The sequence below is a fragment of the Sorex araneus genome, chromosome 8 (genome assembly GCF_027595985.1).
Source record: "Sorex araneus isolate mSorAra2 chromosome 8, mSorAra2.pri, whole genome shotgun sequence".
Taxonomy (NCBI): Eukaryota; Metazoa; Chordata; class Mammalia; order Eulipotyphla; family Soricidae; genus Sorex; species Sorex araneus.
The window spans coordinates 57,882,576-57,904,045 of record NC_073309.1 but is presented as its reverse complement, the minus strand read 5'-3'; the positions used below and the strand labels follow the sequence as shown (position 1 = coordinate 57,904,045).

At 46.4% G+C, this 21,470-nt stretch overlaps 1 protein-coding gene across 3 annotated transcripts in view; it reads right to left on the bottom strand.

Annotated features, from left to right (window-relative positions):
* Positions 1–11,802, bottom strand: part of VAV3 (vav guanine nucleotide exchange factor 3) — a 397,029-nt gene extending 385,227 nt beyond the window's left edge. For 2 of the 3 annotated variants that reach the window (XM_055145748.1, XM_055145749.1), the window contains exon 1: positions 11,518–11,802. In XM_055145748.1, coding sequence (XP_055001723.1) covers positions 11,518–11,721 — 204 coding nt within the window. In that variant the 5' untranslated portion in view covers positions 11,722–11,802. Of the gene's footprint in view, positions 1–10,900; positions 11,035–11,517 lie in introns of those variants that run through there. The other variant, XM_055145750.1, reaches the window with a different exon arrangement.
* Positions 11,803–21,470: the final 9,668 nt, after the last annotated feature.

Sequence of the window (21,470 nt, the reverse complement as noted above, 5' to 3'; positions counted from 1 at the left end):
GGGGACACCTGCGCGGAAAGCGTGGTGCTGGAATAATTCATGTATGAAGTTCTACTGGTAACAGTTAGAAACCATGATGCCCCAAATTTTAAAATTTTTTAAATACTTGAATGTTTTATAATCCTAAAATTAAACAGAACGGGGGAGGCAGGGAAGCACACCAGTGAGTGTTCCTGTCTCCCAGGGACATCTGGACACGCCTGACTGCTCAAAACTACAGCAGTGACTGAGTTCTCAAGACCCGCTTTCTAGAAGGCACAAAAACCAAATAAGGCACAAAATGCCAAAAAGCCGCAAGAACCCCTCATTTTCTCCTCTTCTCTCATTAACTTTCCTCTATTTTATTTCCTTTCCTATTCCCGTCATATACCTATGAAAGGCCTTCCCTCCCCTTTTGTACCAAACAGTTGGACAAATATGTATAAAATCCTCCCAATGATGCAGCCAATGTCTAACTCAAAGTTATACTTCAATAGTACTGTTTCTCAGTGGCAACAAAACCAGAGAATATTCTCCAAGGGAATTCCACAAGCAAGAAGGAAGGAAAGGAGCGAGGGAGGGAAGGAGAGACTTACTACAGATCACTTCCAGAGATGCCAACAGCCTTGCTGACGGTACTCAATTCACATTAAATGTTTTCATTCTAATATTAGCCTCACCATATAGTACTCACTAGGATTTGTTAGCACACGCTAATAAACACCTCTCAGGTATGGAGAGGTTTCACCAAGTGAGAATAAACAGCGCTTCTCTCATGCCTCCTGTGACCAAACGATGGAAAATGCATGGGAGATGGTTGTGCTTCTGCAGAAACAGTAGTTTGACCAAATTTAGTAAAGGCAATTAACAATGAGAATTTATTCTATGTCAGCCCCAGTATGAATTTGCTCATGTAGTCCTCTCAACAACCTGACCTGGCAGGCTCCTGTATGAGGCCTATTTTAGAGTTGAGGAACACACACAGGCCCGGTCACGTTCTGAAAGTCGCTCAGGTATCAGAGGTGGAGTCCTGATATCTGCAAGTATTACTAATGCCGCTTAGTAAACAGGAGATTGGGCTTTGAATAACATAAGGCTGAGTACACTTATTATTCGTCATCTTTAATCTGGTCATTTGTTTCTTATATGAATATGCGTATTAAATGTGAGTCCCCGCGTCAATTTTCAGAAATGTTTGGAAATGAAGAAGACTATGGGAACCTCAAAGCAGGTCACGATCTGGAAGAAAAAGAAAATAGCGTGGAACAAGTGCCAGGAGCACCAGGTCCACCTCTGTGTATCACATGGATGGCACACGGCAGCCACTGATAAGGGAAAACTCAGGCATCCCCACCTCACTACAAAGGTGCCTCTTGAATTCACCCGCCAGTAAAATTAATGAAAGGGGGCATTTATAACAGATTTATAGCAGGGAGATGGACACAGGCCACATAGTATAATTCACCAACACTGTTCATTTGAGAAGCCACATCGCAGGCAGAAGCCCAGAACTAAGAAGAGCTTTTAGACATGAAGCTTATCAGACATGGGCCTGTTGCCAGTATCAATCAAAAGACTTTGGATTTCATCCCATGGACCAGGTGGAACCTGAAACAGTTATTGGTTATTTGTGGCCTGGCCAGCTAAGTCCACAAGTTCAGGAAAACTTCAGGCTCCTCATGCTCCATCACACCCAAGGCTCAGTGAGCCTGAATGGGTCTAGTTTGTAAACCTAAGCAGGGGGCTAATAGCATAGGAATAGCCAATTCCAAACCAAAGCAGGGAACTAATAGCACAGATTAAGCAACTGGAAAGATCCAAGCGAGAACAGATGATACAAGAAAGCACAGGGATAGAGCGGAGGAGGATGAGGCCTTCGTCAGGAGCTTCTGATAGTTCACCCATCCCACGGGCTCTCACCCACAGCACTGTTCTCTGTGGGCACAGAGGAGGGGGAGGGAGCTGAAAGAAGCTCTCTTCGGCTGCTGTGTTCTCTTGGTGGGATAGAAAGCGAGGCCACCAGCTGAAGGGAGGAATAAGAATGGAGATTCAAGAACAAGTTGTTCAGTCATCAGGCAGAGTCAGAAAGTAAAAGATCCTGGGCAGTCCTCAAACTGTGACTCAGTACTTGATCAAGAACCCTCAGCAGCTTCTGCTGGGGGTGGGGGGGATACTTCAATCACCATTAGATATTAGAATTCTCAACTAGTATCTTTAAAATATAGACAACACTTTTATCCACTGGCTCTCAACAATGGTGGCAGCAGCAACACAGAGCCTTTAGAAAACTCTATTGTATTCCTGTGAGAAAAAAAATGGATAAAAGATGGCAAATAATAGGTTAATGTCACAAAGAGTTTGGGGATTTCTAGAAACTATCTTCAGGATGCCTGGGAGATCCCAGATCATATTTTCAAAACTTTTGGTCTAGAGAAATATAATTAAATTGCTTGGTAGTCTGAGGTGCCCACCTGGGTCAGGGATCTTAAATTCAGAGTGACCATAGTACAGGGTTTCCTCTACCAGGTTCTGCAACTAAGCAGCAGGCAGGGAATAAACAGAGTTGAATTTAAGCAGCATTTAGTTTACCCAAATGAGTAACAAGAACTCCAGAGAAGCCAAGGAAGTAATTATACCATGGCGGTAGTATTTAAGCGGAGTAGGAAGGAAATGAAGACATGAAGGCAGTGAACAGGTGACAAGGCCAAAAAGATTGGTGGGTGCTGGAGAGACAATATGAGTGAAGCCATTTGCCTGACACAGCATCCAGGTTCAAATCCTTGGCACTGCATATGGTCCTATGAGCACTGCCAGGTATAAGCCCTAAAAACCTCCAAGTGTGGCCCCAGAACCCTCCCAAAATATATTTTAAGTAAAAATATTGTTGGATTTTAGCCATTAGTAGAATAACCCAGGAAGAAAGTGGCAAGAGAGGTAGGAAACAAAATACAAAGGCAACTGAAGAACCTCAAACTCTGCATCTGCAGCTGAATGGGTTCTCCATCTCCATGAGATGCTGCACCTTCTCTGAAACCCCATAGTCATGGAGAACACCTCAGCTCACCCACCTTTCCCCTCTCGCAGCATCTGAGGTCTTTGCCACTTCAAATCTTCCTACTTTATTAATCATCTTAGGCGGTGCTGTTACCCTACATCCCTTACTTTGGCTTGGCAATCCCTGAGAACATCCTCTCTTGACTGAACTGACTTCAGAAGCAGTCTCTTGAGTACCCACGTTTCTGTCCCATCCAAATCATCCTCCACTGTATATGGATGAACGTTTTGCAACACAGTATGATAATACAATCCTCATCCTTCCATCTACAAATGGTAGAAGCAGGGTCATACAACAGGCAGGCCCACCCTATACGACAGGGGGTTCAATCAAGATTTGAAAAAGAGCACTGTAGCACTATCACCCTGTTGTTCATCGATTTGCTAGAGGGGGCACCAGTAACGTCTCCATTGTGAGACTTGTTGTTACTGTTTTTGGCATATCGAATACGCCATGGGTAGCTTGCCAGGCTCTGCCGTGCGGGCGGGATACTCTCGGTAGCTTGCTGGGCTCTCCAAGAGGGACAGAGGAATTGAAAAAGTAGGTTTGAAAAAGTAGATAAAATCATAGTGTCACAAGGTGACATAAGAAGAGACTAGGGGGAAAAAAGGAAGAAATTTCTATAAATATTTTAAAAGATATTTTAAGAAAAGTCAAAAATGAAAATGGAAAAATACTGAAAGATAATGATTTTTTAAAAAATAAAAAACAGGAGATGGTGGTGTGGGCAGAATTAATTAAGCAAAAGTTTTAGAAGAAAAGTTAACAAATTCTATTGCCACTGACAGCTCAATAAATAAAAGGGCTTGTCAATTTTGAAGTCACTGATGTTCTATGCTGATAAACCCATAACACTTTCAAACTAAAGTTTTCTTTAAGAAGAGAAAAAGCCTTTTTCTGCACTGTCAACCATGGCACTATACCTCACCAATAAAATTTTGTAAAAGTAAATCTTTGGTGCAAAGATTCCTTATTATGCCTTACCTATTTCACATGAAAAAATCTTGACTCTAGTCAAGTTTAAACTCATGGCCTGGTCAGGGAGACGACTCAAAGGGCTGAAGTTCATGCTTTGTACCTGGAAGCAGCAAGTTGAGTCCCTGGCATTTTCGGTCTGCACCCCAGGCACTGCCAGAGACCATCTCCAAACACAACCAGCATGGCCCCAAAACGAACAAAGCCGTTAACTGATTATGACAGATTATGCAAGAAAATGGCCTAACTATGCCAGAGGGATTATTGATTTACGAAAACTAATGACATTACTCTGAACTAACTGAAAATGTCACTGAGTGTATCACTCTCTATGGCACATAATGATTGTTTATTCCTTTAACACAAACCAGTAATTTTCATACAGTACCACCTTCTTGGTGGTGCAGGAAGTACAGAAATTTACTTATACCTTACTGCTAAAATATAGTCATAGTTTTAAAAACAACATACCATTATGCATAGCAGAAATAATCATTTTTTTAATACGTAGAAGCTTCAAGACCCAACTTCTTATTAGTACCTGAAAAGGAAATCCTAGGGAAAAGAGGGTATTTCCTTTTAAAAATACTGCACCTCAAAAATATCCCTGGATTTTGGGATATTGGGGCTGAAGTGACAGCACAGTGGGTAGGGCATTTGCCTTGCATGCGGCCGAGCATGGTTTGATTCCCAGCATCCCATATGGTCCCCTGAGCACTGCCAGGAATAATTCCTGAGTGCAGAGCCAGGAATAGCCCCTGTGCATCGATGGGTGTGACCCAAAAAGGAAAAAAAACCCTCTGCATCTCAGAGGGATATTTAGAAACACTTGCTACTCAGAGGGGGAAAAACTGTGAGGAAAATAAAAAAACAGAAATCAATGTGCGAAAGCACTATTCAGAAGAATAACAATCTAAGTGAAGAAAAGTTGTAGTAGTGCATTATTTCACTTTTGTTTTCTTATATCCATTCATATAGAATTTTTCCACATATAGACAAAAATTGCCCTATAATAAATTTTATTTAAATCTAAAATATCTTTTAGCCGATATGAAATAATTATATGTGATTCTGAGCTGAAGAGATAGTACAGCAGATATGGCGTTAGGCTTGCACACAGGTGACCCAGGTTGAAACCTGGCACCTCAAACCTGGCCCCCCAACCCCCACCAGGAGTGATCCCTGAGCAATAAACCCTGAGCACCACCAGAGGTGGCCCCAACCTCCCCCCAGAATAATAATAATTCTATGTTATTAAAAACATTTCTCAGTATATTTTTCACTATTAGTTATTACCACCTTTTTCTGCTCTCCCATGGCAAAATTATGTTCAAAGTGATATCTATCTATACTTGCTCTCTGGTTCCTCCTGCTTGTTTTCCAATTAGGTGTTTGTCCATCACATGCCAAATATATTTTTGTCAAGCTCATCAAGAAAGTTTGTTTTTTACAATAATATTTTATCTTCAACCCTAGTTTTATTTGGAAAGCCTCACTGGACATGTCGAGGTGGCCTCTTCTCCTAGAAGCACTTATTTTCCAGGAAGCACACTCTGAGGGTTTCCTGTTGACTCTATGCCCACTTCCTCTCAAGTCTACTAGAGGCTCCTCACCTCTCTGGCCTGGACACATCAGCAGGCACCATGATTCACAGCTACACCACCTCCTCTTCCCTCTCCACTTCTCCTGGGTATGGCATCCACTCATGCCCTGAATCACATCCATACCCCCAACTTCTCTAAGTCTGCCCACCTAGATGTACTGCACATTTCAAACATGACTAGCACTGCATGCTCCTCCTCCCTCACACATATCTGTCTTCTCTATCTCAGGAAATGACAACTCCATCATTACAAGTCTTCAGGCCAAATATCCTGGAATCATTCTTGGCTCCTTCCCTCTTCTCCTAACTTATCTGATTGTATTAAACACACACACACACACACACACACACACACACACACAAAGAAAGAAAGAAAAAAAACTGTGCTGGCTCTAGCTTCAACATTCTTCTAGGTCAGTGTAAGGGGATATTGGAATGATTCAGGGGAGCACTAGTGGTCCCTGTTGCCACAGGGGGCAAAGAAGGATTGGGGGAGAGCATTTCCTGTTTATTTCCTTAAAGAAGGTCAATCTCCAAGGACACTGAGTGGATTTTTTCCTGGAATGGTGGCAGAAGGCTACATAAATTCAGGGACCTCTGCCAGAGATAAACTATTTCTCCCATCTGCCCCGCTACTGCTCTGCCTGGATGCATTTAGCTTCCTTCCTGCTCTACACTCTGTCTCACCCAAGAGTTGGTGACCCTGTTGGAAAAAGTCAGTCAGATAACGTGACTTCCCATTTCACTTGGAGAGAATGTGGAAGTCCGAGTGACTGGCCCTCCTAAAGATCTGGCGTCTGTGCTCTCCCTAACCTCCTCCCCACCACTCTTGCCCATACTCACTTCCCTCTAGCCACACCAGCCTTCATGCCATTCCTCAGACAGACGCTCACCATTTCACTACATCAGGACTTTCACTCCTGATAATCCTTCTGCCAGGAATATTCTTTTAAATATCCACATTTCCTCACTCCCTCCTGTTAAGTTGTCACCACCTCTGAAAAGCCTTTCTTTGCCTCCTGTAAAATAAAATTGCATTATCACATTCTACTCTAATCCCTTACCCAGGTCAAATACCTTTACTATAGCACATTATGCAGCAATAATTTATTTCATTATTGCCCATCTCACCCCAAATAAAATATAGGCACTTCCAGGCCATGAACTTTGTTGGAGATTGTTCACTGTTCCACCAGGCCTGTATCTTAAACAAGATCTGGAACACAGAAGAGAGTTTTACTGAAGAAACCCTTAGAGCCTTAATAACTCACTTTAAGTGGATTGAAGCTTATCTATACCATATAGAGTGGCCAATAAACTCAATGACTGTTTTACTTCTAAGACACAGTTAAAAAAAATTATGAAACGAATACCCAGGGAAAATGAACCAGGAGGACTGGTCAATTGTTGGAAATTACCACGTGTGTAAAGGGTGGAAAGTAGTTAAGATAGAGGAGGGTCCACTTTGACAACAATAGTTGGAAGTGATCACTCTGGACAACAACTAAGTGTTGAGGTAAAGAGATACACATATAACCTTTCAGCATCTGTATTGCCTACCATGATGCCTAAAATGAGAGAGAAAGAGAGGAGAGAGGAGAGAGAGAGAGAAAGAGAGAGAGAGAAGAGAGGTGCCTGACATAGAGCATATAACATATGGAGGGGCGGGAGAAATTGGGGGCATTTGTGTTTGGAAATTACACTGGTGGAGGGATGGGTGTTAGACCCTTGTATGACTGAAACCCAAACATGAACAGCTTTGTAAAATTCTATTTCATGGTGATTCAGTAAGATAAAATATATATATGTTTTTTTTAAAGACACAGTAAAGAAAATTTTTCAAATTACAAAACAATACTAAGATATTGTCATTGGTGACATTTCTATGGTTGGGTACAGGCACTCACACTGACCTTCTAGATCACTAAAACTCACAGCAAGTCCAAAATGCACTGACAAAATTCTGAGAAGTAGTCTACTCATAATCATTTATGTGCCTGGTATCCCAGCTAGAATACTGTTTGAAATGAAAAGTGAATTTTTCTAATATATGCAAAGAATAAATATATTTCTAAAATATATAACAAACAGATTTCTTGGAATTTTCACAGACCAGAATTTCACTTAGCTGCAATCTGTAGAACAGGGATGGGAAACCTTTTTTTTTTTCTGCCAAGGTCCATTTGAATATTAATAGCATCATTCATGGGCCATATACTATAGGCAGATGGGCCAAGGGTGGCTGACAAGAAGCATGTGTGTCTGTGCTTGTCATGTGGGATGGGACGGACCCCACGACTTTGATGGGCGTTACACAGGCTGGACATTCACCACCCCTGCTTTGTAATAAAAGAAATGTGTTAACTAAGTATGATAGCTGTTTACCACTTAAAATGATTAGAAACAAAATCAAAGTCTGTTTTTTTAAGTAGTGAATTTGGAGAGCCAGTACAACATTTTTTAAAGAGCTGATTCCACAGTCAAGAAGAATAATAGAATACTAAAGATAAAATAATTTTTTAAAAACTATTAAGACCTTAAAACAAAATTTGAGTAATTGCTATTTGCAAAGTTTATGCTTTTGAAATGTCAACAAGGCAGAGGGCTAATAAAACAAATAGGAGAAACCTCACTTATTAGAGATAAGTATTAAGACGCAACTCATTTTTTAATTTCCTTCAGGAGAACTGAAAACAGACAGCAGGACTAGAGAGGTAATAGAGGAGGTAAGGAGTTTGCCATTGAAATGACTTACCCCAGTTTGAGGCCCAACGCTGCATATGGTCCCTGAAAACCACTGTGAGTGACCCCTGAGCGTAGAACCAGAAGTAGCCCTGAGCACCACATCAAGTAGGAAAAAAAAACAAAAACAAAACAAGCAGCAACATAACATCAATGAACTACAATGACTTTTGTCAACACCTGTTCTTAACAATCTTAAATGCCATTTAAAAAAATGCTGAACTTTTGGTAACTTTTTTTATTTAAAAGACTCTTTATTGTAAAAGAATGGTCCATCACAAAGTAGTATCATGTAGACAGAATGATTCCTCGATACCTAAAAGTTGTATGTATCAATAAGGACAGCTCTGAACTCAGAAGAGTAAATCTTACTGCATCAGAACAAGGCTTCATAGGTATACCTATGTTATTCATCTATGATGAGGACACAGCTGATGGGAAACCGGTCTTCAAAACAGAAGCAACTTTAGAACTTTTACCAAGATGAGCCAGAGAGACAGCATGAGACATTGTCCATGAATAGCCAACCTAGGTTATATCCCTGGGACCACATATGGTCCCCAGAGCACAGAGCCAGAAGTAAACCCTGAGCACTGCTGATGTGGCTCAAAAACCAAAAAGATTTAAAAAATGCTTTTTCTTCTGTCCAGCCTGTGTAACGCCCATCCAAGTCATGGGGTCTGTCTCACATGACAAGCACAGACACACATGCTTCTTGCCAGCCACCCTTGGCCCATCTGTCTATAGAATATGGCCCATAAATGATGCTATTAATATTCAAATGGACCTTGGCAGAAAAAAAAAACGTTTACCAAGAAAGAAATGAGCAGTTGCGGGCAAAAATACAGACCTTGCAATTGTTTCAGATTTTGATAACAAATTACTCACACAGCAATATATATAGCAGGGAACTAGTTTTAACCAATTTTGCTAATGTTGAACATTAAGTGTACAGTATGTGCTGGGCACTGTCGTCATGTCAAATATGTCAACTTGTTTAATGAAGTCATTTAATAATTTTCATTTAAGGATCTAATGGCAAGCTGTATAATATAAACTCACCTATTAATTATTCAGAAACCCCTCTCTCTCTTCCTCCCCCCACCCTTCCTTTCTCTCGGCCAATAAGCAAGCAAAACCAGACATCACCATATTCAGGTGTTAGTCTTCTTCCATGGTTCACTCACACACAGAATAATAGAGGGGAAACCCTACTAAATCTGAAACCAGAAAGTTCAGGGTTAGGCAGATTCAAAAACCCAATGAACAGCCTAAGAAAGGTTATTCAGCTCTCCTAGTTACCTCATTATAACCTAGTAACTTATAGTAGTAGCTATAAGTGATAGCTCAGGGTAGTAAATCCTATAAGACAAAATCCTGAAGTGTTCATTATTGTACAGCCACCCTCTTGCCCCCAGAAGGGAAGAGCTCATAAATCAGGGCATGTGCTCCCTCATACAGATAAGTTTCAATCATCCAGAAGTTTAAATGACATCTCATTGATTTCGAGGAAGAAGTGACATTTCAAAAACTCATCTTAGGGGCAGGAGCGATAGGTCAGTGGAGAAGGCGTTTGCCTTGCACACAGCCAACCTGGATTCAATCCCTGTATCCCATATGGTCCCCTGAGCACTGCCAGGAGTCATTCCTGAGTGCAGAGCCAGGAGTAACCCCTGAGCATCACCAGGTGTGACCCAAAAAGCCAAAACAACAACAAAAAACAACAACAAACCTCGTCGTAAACAGCTGGATCCACTGTTAACTAACATTCAAATAAAAGTTAGGCTTAAAATAAAAATCTGCAGCTGTCCGGAAAAAATGATTACTGAAAATCTTCAAATAAGAAACTGAAATTTCAGGAAATGCAGAACTCCCTGTGAATGGGCCTAGTCGTGACCTGGACCTCCGGAGGCCACAGGCAAGGTAAAAACAGGGGCCTGGAGGCTGGGGCCTTCTAGAGAGCCCTACAGAGAACAGAGTGCTCAGCTTCATAGACATGCAGCGAGGGGACAATTCTGAAGGAGTTCCGAGAGTCAGCGACCAGCACCCAGGTATTATGAGAGGAGAGCAAACGTTTGTCTCACTTTTAAATACGCGGAACTTTGGCCCTTTGCAAGCCGGTTCTCCGTTGGAAATTGCTCCCCACCAAATACAAGACAGACAGGGAGTAAATGCAAAGTGGGGGACAGGGCGACCCTGATAAAGTCCTGACACTAGTCAGGAGAGCCGAGTGCGTGACCTAACTTTGAATACGAGCTTACTGGACCAAGTCAGTTCCTCCGTTCAAACAGAACCAACCCCACTCTGGGAGCAAAGCGGCTGCGGGTCTGGGCTTTCAGTGACATCAAGGACCCTGAGTACTACAGCGGCAGGCAGGGGATTCCATCTCTCCGGAGCAGAATGTGGCTGTTCACAGTGTGAGAGAGAACGCCTCTCCCCTGGAAAACTTTCGGGCAGGGGCCTAGTCCCTGCTATTCCACTCGAGGGTGGCATCTGAGTCAACCCAAATCGCCACGGCCCCCGGAGAGGCACGCCTGCCGAACCACCTGAACTCAGCCCAGCACGCAAGAAAGCGGAATCGCCGGCGAACTGGCCTTGTCCTTCTCCCAGGGTCGTGCGAGCTGTAAACACGGGCACCGAGCTTGCCAACCGGTCGCACACTCTCCGGGCGCCGCTTCCTCTCCCCTCTGGACCCAGCGCCCGTCCTCCCCGCACAGATAACGGTCCCCGCGGAGCCCTCCACTCCCTCGCGTGCGCGCTCCGGGCACGGTTCCCCCTTCCCCTGCAACCAGAGGGCGCGCCCCACGCCGGGGAGCGGGCTGGCGGCACGCTCACCCCGCCGGCTCCTTCACTGCCTCGCCGACGCTGAGTGTAGCAGAGCGAGCCCACGTTCCTTTTGTTGTCCGACACGCGAAAGTGGGTGAAGGGCACCCCCCGCCTCCCGACATCCTCGCAGCATCAGAGCGCAGGGCAGTAGCTCGGGAGGAGGGGGTGGGCAATAGTAAACGAAAACATTGCGAGTGAGGTAGGGGAGCGCGAGGGGTCCCCTAACCCCGCCTGAGCGCACCTAGATGTTTGCATTTACACAAAGAAATTAGCCGGGGTGATTAATGGGAGCGCGGGCCGGGGGGGGGGGGGGGCGGGGGTGCCCGCCGCGCCTTACCTGGGACATCTGCGGCCTCAGGTTGATCTCCTTGAGGTTGATGGAGCGCGCGCGGAGGTTGTTGAGCAGCTGGCAGAGCAGGACTCCATCGCGGAGGGTCTGCGCCAGGTCGAACACCTGCGCCGAGTCCCAGGTCACCCGGTGGTTGGCAGGCAGCACCTTGCAGTGGATGAGCCACTGCGCGCACTGCCGCCACGGCTCCATGCCCGACGGCGCCGCGACTGCGGGCCGGCCCGGGCGGCGACGCTGCGGGCCCCGCCGACGCCGGCCGCGGCCCCTTCCCGGGCGGCGCGCGAGGGGGCGGGCGGCGCGCGGCGGGGCTGGGGCTGGGGCTGCGCTCGCGGCGGCGGCGGCGGCGGCGGGTCCGGGCAGCCGCGCTCGGGCTGTGACTCGCCGGCCGGCGCCCGGCCACTGAGCATGCCCAGCGCGGCGCCGGCTCGGGCCGTCGGCGAGTCCCCCGGGGCGCGGGTGGGTGGGCGAGCGGGCGCGCGCCGCCGGGCGGGGGGTCGCGGCGGGGCGGGGCTCCCGGCACCCCCCGCCCGCCCCGGCTCTGCTGAGGTTCCCCCCGGGGCTGGGGGCGAGCGGGCCGAGCACGGCCCCCCCGGCGACGCTCCCCGGGGACGCCCGGAACGGCAAGCGTCGGTCGCGCGGGGGTCTCCGGAGGGGCGACGGGTTAATTGGGGCACCCGGGGCCGCCGGAGAATTCCGGGGAAATTAACGAGTCGCGGAGCGCCCGGACAGCCTCGCGCCGAAAGTTTCCCCGTCTCTCCCCCGCCCCCTCTTCCTTGCCTTGCAGCCCCCCGTTTGCTCCCGACACGCGAGGGCACAGCCGCTTGGCCCCACTCGGCGCCTGGTAATTAGGGGGGTGGGCCACTTTATTTAAAAATAAAACAAAGTGGTCCAGCAAGTGCCTGCACCCATGGATGGAGACTGTGAATTAAGCCTTTGCCCCACGCCGGCTAACGGAGGAAAGAACCTCCCTTCTGGGTCTCTCTCCCCTCCGGGAGAAGGCGTGGTGTCCGACATTTTGCGGGTCCATTGAGAAGGTACGAACTTGGTGGCGCGGGGAAAAAAAAAAAAAAATGTGTGCTTTGAACTTGAAACAGCCGCAGGATACAGAGCCAGCCCTAGCCGGGCCCGTGCTCGGCTCCGGCCGGCCGGGTTTTCGGCCCGGGCGCCCATGCCCCTGCAGAGCCGGTGGATGTGGAACAAGCGGGAACCAGAGACAGCTTTAGGAATTGGGGTTCCAGCAAGTGCCTGCACCCATGGATGGAGACTGTGAATTAAGCCTTTGCCCCACGCCGGCTAACGGAGGAAAGAACCTCCCTTCTGGGTCTCTCTCCCCTCCGGGAGAAGGCGTGGTGTCCGACATTTTGCGGGTCCATTGAGAAGGTACGAACTTGGTGGCGCGGAAAAAAAAAAAAAAAAAATGTGTGCTTTGAACTTGAAACAGCCGCAGGATACAGAGCCAGCCCTAGTCGGGCCCGTGCTCGGCTCCGGCCGGCCGGGTTTTCGGCCCGGGCGCCCATGCCCCTGCAGAGCCGGTGGATGTGGAACAAGTGGGAACCAGAGACAGCTTTAGGAATTGGGGTTCCAGCAAGTGCCTGCACCCATGGATGGAGACTGTGAATTAAGCCTTTGCCCCACGCCGGCTAACGGAGGAAAGAACCTCCCTTCTGGGTCTCTCTCCCCTCCGGGAGAAGGCGTGGTGTCCGACATTTTGCGGGTCCATTGAGAAGGTACGAACTTGGTGGCGCGGAAAAAAAAAAAAAAAATGTGTGCTTTGAACTTGAAACAGCCGCAGGATACAGAGCCAGCCCTAGTCGGGCCCGTGCTCGGCTCCGGCCGGCCGGGTTTTCGGCCCGGGCGCCCATGCCCCTGCAGAGCCGGTGGATGTGGAACAAGCGGGAACCAGAGACAGCTTTAGGAATTGGGGTTCCAGCAAGTGCCTGCACCCATGGATGGAGACTGTGAATTAAGCCTTTGCCCCACGCCGGCTAATGGAGGAAAGAACCTCCCTTCTGGGTCTCTCTCCCCTCCGGGAGAAGGCGTGGTGTCCGACATTTTGCGGGTCCATTGAGAAGGTACGAACTTGGTGGCGCGGAAAAAAAAAAAAAAATGTGTGCTTTGAACTTGAAACAGCCGCAGGATACAGAGCCAGCCCTAGTCGGGCCCGTGCTCGGCTCCGGCCGGCCGGGTTTTCGGCCCGGGCGCCCATGCCCCTGCAGAGCCGGTGGATGTGGAACAAGCGGGAACCAGAGACAGCTTTAGGAATTGGGGTTCCAGCAAGTGCCTGCACCCATGGATGGAGACTGTGAATTAAGCCTTTGCCCCACGCCGGCTAACGGAGGAAAGAACCTCCCTTCTGGGTCTCTCTCCCCTCCGGGAGAAGGCGTGGTGTCCGACATTTTGCGGGTCCATTGAGAAGGTACGAACTTGGTGGCGCGGAAAAAAAAAAAAAAATGTGTGCTTTGAACTTGAAACAGCCGCAGGATACAGAGCCAGCCCTAGTCGGGCCCGTGCTCGGCTCCGGCCGGCCGGGTTTTCGGCCCGGGCGCCCATGCCCCTGCAGAGCCGGTGGATGTGGAACAAGCGGGAACCAGAGACAGCTTTAGGAATTGGGGTTCCAGCAAGTGCCTGCACCCATGGATGGAGACTGTGAATTAAGCCTTTGCCCCACGCCGGCTAACGGAGGAAAGAACCTCCCTTCTGGGTCTCTCTCCCCTCCGGGAGAAGGCGTGGTGTCCGACATTTTGCGGGTCCATTGAGAAGGTACGAACTTGGTGGCGCGGAAAAAAAAAAAAAAATGTGTGCTTTGAACTTGAAACAGCCGCAGGATACAGAGCCAGCCCTAGTCGGGCCCGTGCTCGGCTCCGGCCGGCCGGGTTTTCGGCCCGGGCGCCCATGCCCCTGCAGAGCCGGTGGATGTGGAACAAGCGGGAACCAGAGACAGCTTTAGGAATTGGGGTTCCAGCAAGTGCCTGCACCCATGGATGGAGACTGTGAATTAAGCCTTTGCCCCACGCCGGCTAACGGAGGAAAGAACCTCCCTTCTGGGTCTCTCTCCCCTCCGGGAGAAGGCGTGGTGTCCGACATTTTGCGGGTCCATTGAGAAGGTACGAACTTGGTGGCGCGGAAAAAAAAAAAAAAAAATGTGTGCTTTGAACTTGAAACAGCCGCAGGATACAGAGCCAGCCCTAGTCGGGCCCGTGCTCGGCTCCGGCCGGCCGGGTTTTCGGCCCGGGCGCCCATGCCCCTGCAGAGCCGGTGGATGTGGAACAAGCGGGAACCAGAGACAGCTTTAGGAATTGGGGTTCCAGCAAGTGCCTGCACCCATGGATGGAGACTGTGAATTAAGCCTTTGCCCCACGCCGGCTAACGGAGGAAAGAACCTCCCTTCTGGGTCTCTCTCCCCTCCGGGAGAAGGCGTGGTGTCCGACATTTTGCGGGTCCATTGAGAAGGTACGAACTTGGTGGCGCGGAAAAAAAAAAAAAAAATGTGTGCTTTGAACTTGAAACAGCCGCAGGATACAGAGCCAGCCCTAGTCGGGCCCGTGCTCGGCTCCGGCCGGCCGGGTTTTCGGCCCGGGCGCCCATGCCCCTGCAGAGCCGGTGGATGTGGAACAAGCGGGAACCAGAGACAGCTTTAGGAATTGGGGTTCCAGCAAGTGCCTGCACCCATGGATGGAGACTGTGAATTAAGCCTTTGCCCCACGCCGGCTAACGGAGGAAAGAACCTCCCTTCTGGGTCTCTCTCCCCTCCGGGAGAAGGCGTGGTGTCCGACATTTTGCGGGTCCATTGAGAAGGTACGAACTTGGTGGCGCGGAAAAAAAAAAAAAAAATGTGTGCTTTGAACTTGAAACAGCCGCAGGATACAGAGCCAGCCCTAGTCGGGCCCGTGCTCGGCTCCGGCCGGCCGGGTTTTCGGCCCGGGCGCCCATGCCCCTGCAGAGCCGGTGGATGTGGAACAAGCGGGAACCAGAGACAGCTTTAGGAATTGGTTTCTGGCAGAATTTTCCCAGGACTTTATACAGAAATCCAAAACCGCGCGGACGCTGCCGCGTCCGCGCGACTTAACATTTATAATTGTCATCAATGTGAAAGGGTTCCATTTGAACAGGTCAGACTTGGGGGGGAAACTCCAAATAATAACAGTAAGTTTTTGTTGAAATATTGAAGGTTCTTATTGTAACAGCCACCTCTGGACTATGAGCTAAGCAAAAGCCCCACGCTGGCCAACGTGGCGTGGAGTACACCATACTATGAGGCGCAGGAAGGGGGATGAGGGGGAAAAATTAAAAAAAAAAAAAATGGAAAAGGAAAAAGAGGAAAAAAAAGAGAGAGAGAGAGTTATGTCAACTATAGTGAGTTTTGTGTTGAATTATGGAATGTAATCAAGGTAAAGAAAAAATGAAGTGAAATTCATTAGTTATACAGTAGGGGGTAGGGGGTGGGGGCGGGGGGGTAAACTGGGGTTTCTGGTGGTGGAATTTGGGCACTGGTGAAGGGATGGGTGTTTGAATATTGTATAACTGACATATAAACCTGAGAACTTTGTAACTTTCCACATGGTGATTTAATAAAAATTAAAAAAAAAAAAAAAAAAAAAAAAAAAAAATAAAACAAAGTGTACGTGTGGCCGCGCCGGCTGCAGCGCGCCCCTGCGCCCATCTCCGGGGTGCTGGGGCGCCAGGTGCCTGTTTCTCATGAAGGGTCGCTTTTCCGCTGGGCTCCCCGGCCGGGAACTGCGCCCCCCCGGTGCAGCCCCGGCCCCTGTGCTGACCGCACAAAACCTGCGGCGGAGAACTGGGGCTGCACCGCCCCGGAGCCCCGGAGCCCGACTGCGCATGCGGCAGGGACTCCCGGGCCCCCGTTTGAAAGCCACCAACTCGCTCAGGCGCGGCTCAGGCTCGCCGTGGGGACCCCACGTGCACGGGGCACCCACCCCAGCGTGTGCTGCCCGGAGCGAGGAGGTCATGCGTGCGTCTTAAATCTTTGGGAATCCCCCGTCCCCGCTCTGTCCATCGTTTGCTCCCAGAAACCCTTGTCCCTCGGACCAAAACTGCTTTAAATGACGCGTGGCAAAATATTACCACATCAAACTGTTCCACGCTCATAGTGGTCCTGGGTGTCCCTTTCGAGGTGTATTCACAACCTGAAACGTCATGCAGTGATGTTTTTCAAAAGTAACTTAATTTTTTTTAATTTGAAATAGAACATTTGCCCTGGGGAGGGGGAAAAATCCAGTTAATGGAATTTTAGGTTTGTTTTTTTTTTAATTACGTTTCTGCAGCTCTAAACTTTTCTATTGTGAACCGTATTAATTTTTTAAGCAGGTGAAATGCTTTTTTTTTCTCTCTAAGTATGTGTTCTGCTAAGAATAGGGCCTGTGTCTTTTTCCATTAGGCCGGTGACAAGCGTAGTGCACTGTGTATACTCAGCTTTAAACAATAAATCAGCTTGAGGATTTCCTTTCCTCACACGCATCCTTCCCCAGCAATTTCCTCTTGTGTTCAAACCAGATTGCATCAGTGGCACGGGTTCCAAAACTATAGGTTTGGCAAGTAAATCACACTAAATGTTGCATACCCTCGTTAGTACAAAATCCCAAATCTGACATGGTGATGCGAATCAGCACGTAATACAAAATTATAACCCAGAAATTAAACTGGAAAAGAAATCCCGTGGAAAAGAATAGTTAACTAAAAGTATGAATTCTGTTTAAGGTAACGAGTCACCCCTGGGTGTTGCCTGATATTTCCAAATCCCAGACAATAAATACAAAGTAGTAGGAGACAGACCCACGTTTAGAGCCTGAGCACTGTTGCTAGCACTTTTTAGCAACACGACCCTTTATTCCTTTAACCTTCAGTTTCTACATGTGTAAAAATATAAGTTTACTTCATAGTAAGTCAGAATTAAATGACCCAGTGCAGAGCTGTTGTAAAAGCGGTCTGTGGACCAGCAATATTAACCAGTAGCTTGTTTTTTAAAAAATAAGTAAACGGGGTTGGAGTGATAGTACAGCGGGTAGTTTGCCTTGCACATAGCTGACCTGAGTTCAATTCCCGTATGGTCCCCAAGCACCACTAAGAGTAGTTCCTGACTGCAGAGCCAGGAGTATCCCCTGAGCACCACTGGGTGTGGCTCAAAAAAACAAAATAAATTGATGTACTCTTGATTCCCCGGCCCTACCCAAATGAATCAGAACCCACAGTTTAACAAAATCCTCAGGTGACATGTATTTACATTTCAATTGAAGAGGCACTACTCATATAATGCATAAAATGTGTGGTGCCTACCACTTAGCAAGAATTCACTACACATTAACCAATGGTTTTTCATTGACACAAAGGAGCAATGACAATGTTAGATTTGACAATTCATATAGTGATATATATGTATATGTATATGTATATGTGATAAGACTTCAAAACATCATGCCTCTCAAATACAGGGAACCAGAATGAAAAGAGGACAAAGAAACCATATGGAAGGTCTACAAAAGGAAAAGCAAGGTTCTTCAAGTATTCCAGGAGCTAAGCTAAAGTGACAGAAACTGGGGCTGGAGCTATAGGACAGTGGGTAGGGTGTTTGCCTTGCATGCGACTGACCCGGGTTCGATTCCCAGCATCCCATATGGTCCCCTGAGCATCACCAGGATGCTCCTGAGTGCACTAATTCCTGAGTGCAAAGCCAGGAGTAACCCCTATCCATCGGTGGGTATGACCCAAAAAGCAAATAAGATAAAATTAAAAATAAAGTGACAGACACTGGGACAACACAAAATATGTCAGTGTGTATTTTGGAGTTCTAGTCACAGTGCTTGTTCCTTATGGGAAATAGGCAGACAGTTTCATGAGTAGCCATTCCTTGCTAGTTCAGGGCCTCTGTATTCCAATGAAGACTTTCTTATACTGATGAGGTGAGATTCAGCGGCTTCCTTCCACACTGCATAGTCCCACTGGCGGGCCGCATTGTCACCTGAGGCACATCCACACGCTACCATTTACTAATGGATAAACAATGTGCCCAGAACTCAATTGTGCAGCCAGAGCAATAGTACACAGTTGGTAAGGCACTTGCCTTTCTCGTGGCCAACCTGCATTAGATTCCCCAGCCCCCAGGCAGGAGTGATCCCTGAGCACCGAGCCAGGAATAAGCCCTGAGTACTGCCAGTGTGGGCCACCCCGACTCAAAAAAGAAAAGAAGAAGAAGAAAAATTCCATCGAACAATTCACATAGAGTATCTGAAAGTAGAGGAATCCCCTCCACTCCCTCCCATAAATGAAGACACAGAATCAAAGACCTTACGGGCCTTGCTCCTGGTCGAGAAGGCCAGTCAGAGTGAGGTGACTTTGTGACGCCACATCTAGGTTGTGTCTAGTCACAGCCGCTCCCATTACAACGATTTACTTTGCCAACTTAATTGCTAGGTTGTCTTTTTTACTGCTAGAATGAAACACCTTGCAGGCAGGCGTGGGAATATTTATCTTTACGTTCCCAGAACTGGCCTTGTTTCCTGCTGCACAATAAGTCAATGTGAGTGAATGATTGAACAAACCAGCTATGTTGCCCCTGTTTACTCTCTCATTCCTCTCTTCCTGGAAATGAAGGGGAAGACCAGGAAGTTGTTAAGAGTATTACCTCCACAGGCATACGGGCCACATGAAGTGCCTTTTCTTTGTCTTCTTGCCTCTTCATGTGTCTCTCATCTGCCCTTCAGGGCCCTCCTAATGTGAGCACACCACCTTCTGTTTCTCACGTGCCTTAAGATTTTTTTCTTTCCTCAACCTTATACAGTTTTTTTTTAAATGGAAAATATGACAGATGTTATCCTGAACTGCAGGAAACATTAAAAATGATGGGTGTCACATACAAGGTCTCATATTATATACTAAATTATACCTATAGTCAGAAAAGTATAGAGGGGTGAATTCGTTAGATATGCAACCATTGTGCCCAAAACAAATAAAGAAAAAGAGTGTTTCATAAATTACTTTCTATATCTGTTGTTGTTTTGTTTGGAGTTACACCCCTCTATGCTCAAGATTTACTCTGGCTCTGTGCTCAGGTGTCATTCCTGACAGAACTCAGGGAACTCTGAAAAATGCCAGGGGTTGAACCCATGCTGGCCATATACAAGGCAAGCACTATATTATCTCTCCAGACTCTACTGTTGAACTCTTACCAAATTTTTCTTTAATTCCTTAAATTCCTTACAAAATCACTTGATCTTTCTATTACCATAAAATTCATGAACCCAAATTTATTTGTTTTATATCTTTTTTATTTTTTATTTTATGACACAAGTAAGCCACTAATTGCATATAGTATATGAAAGCTAAAGTCATTTATGAAAGAATTAAATACATAAACTATAAGCATTGTAGACTGTAAACTGAAACCCAGACTCTGTGTTGTTAGCTTTATTCAACAACAATAATGTAGTTTGGTTTCACATAAACGTTGGAGATGCGGGCTCTACATTTCTGGAAATTTGATACTGTTTTTAAAATAATTACCAGAAAATCATTGTGAAGATAGTATAGGGTAACATGGAAACTCCCTAACAATCATTCTTTTAATAATACTCTGTCAATTTAAAGGTGTTCAGCTACAACTGAACAGAATCTTGTTAGGATCACAAAAGTTTCTTTTCTGACAAGTTTAGGTTGTGGTAATGTCTTTATCCAACATGTCATTTAGCATCATTTATAAAAATTTTAAGATAACTTATTACACAAAGAGCTTATTCTCCCAAAGTATCTTTTTAAAACAAGCCTAATATACTGACTCTAAATTTTTGTGTTACAAAGGAAGGACTAGTAAAATACTATCTGAGGTCCATTTTTTTAAGAGTTATTTTGTATACACACACACACACACACACACACACACACACACACTAAGGCTGCAATGCTTTTGTTTCTGCAAGCTAATTACACCTCAGCTGGGTCTTCTCAAAATATTTTTCATCACACTAAACATGCTACAGCCCTGAAGCTCGGTTGGTCCATTGTCTACTGCCTAATATTACAGTGATGCAAGTACATATTATTCATATTATTTTTTAAAGAAGAATTTACAGGAAAATCTTAATGGTTGAATGGCTGAAAAGCTAGAAAGTGGAAACTGCAAGGGAAAAGCTAAATGGCTCTGTGCATACCTGTCATCAAGTAAAGGCTTTCATCTAATTTGTGGAATATTTAAATTTCATTTGCTTGTTGGTATAAACACACTGTCAGATAGAGCCCTTCATATGAAAATGGAAAATACTAAAAATCCAAAGGATTTTTATTGCCTATTCCTACAAACTCCTATGCCAATTTCAATTACTGTGCTAAGTTCTATGTAGAATAATGACCTCTTTTAAGTACCTAAAACCACAACTACCAGCTCGTTCCATGAAATCCCCATTCCGCTCCCTTGAGCTGTTTGAAATAGTGACTACCTAATTCATGCCATATCTCCGGTACCCAGGATCTAACAAGGGTGAATGGATGCATAGATGGGTGGGATGGATAAATGGGATGAAGAGGATGTAAACCATATGGTGACAGTGTTGATTTCAAACAAATAAGCAGCCAGTTATTTTACCAGCAACAAAGGGTTTATTCAGAAACAACAACAAAAAACAACTTGGAAAGTTGGTCTCATGGTAAAATATGCACACACTTCCCCATGTCAAAGAACAAGCCATTCCTTTATAACATTGGGATGGGATGCCATGAAAGGAAGAATATATTGGAGAAAACTGGGAGTTTGAAGTGCAGAGGCTTTTCATTTACTGGGTTGTGACATTCTCTCATTGGCTAAATGAGTGTTGGACAAGGAAGAACCTGTTTCTTCTTCCTTCTGGGGTAGCAAAACAGTTATCACTTCCTGTCTGGGATACAAAGTTTGTTGCTTCTGGCTGGATCCTGGAGTGTTCCGAGTGCACGACATGTGA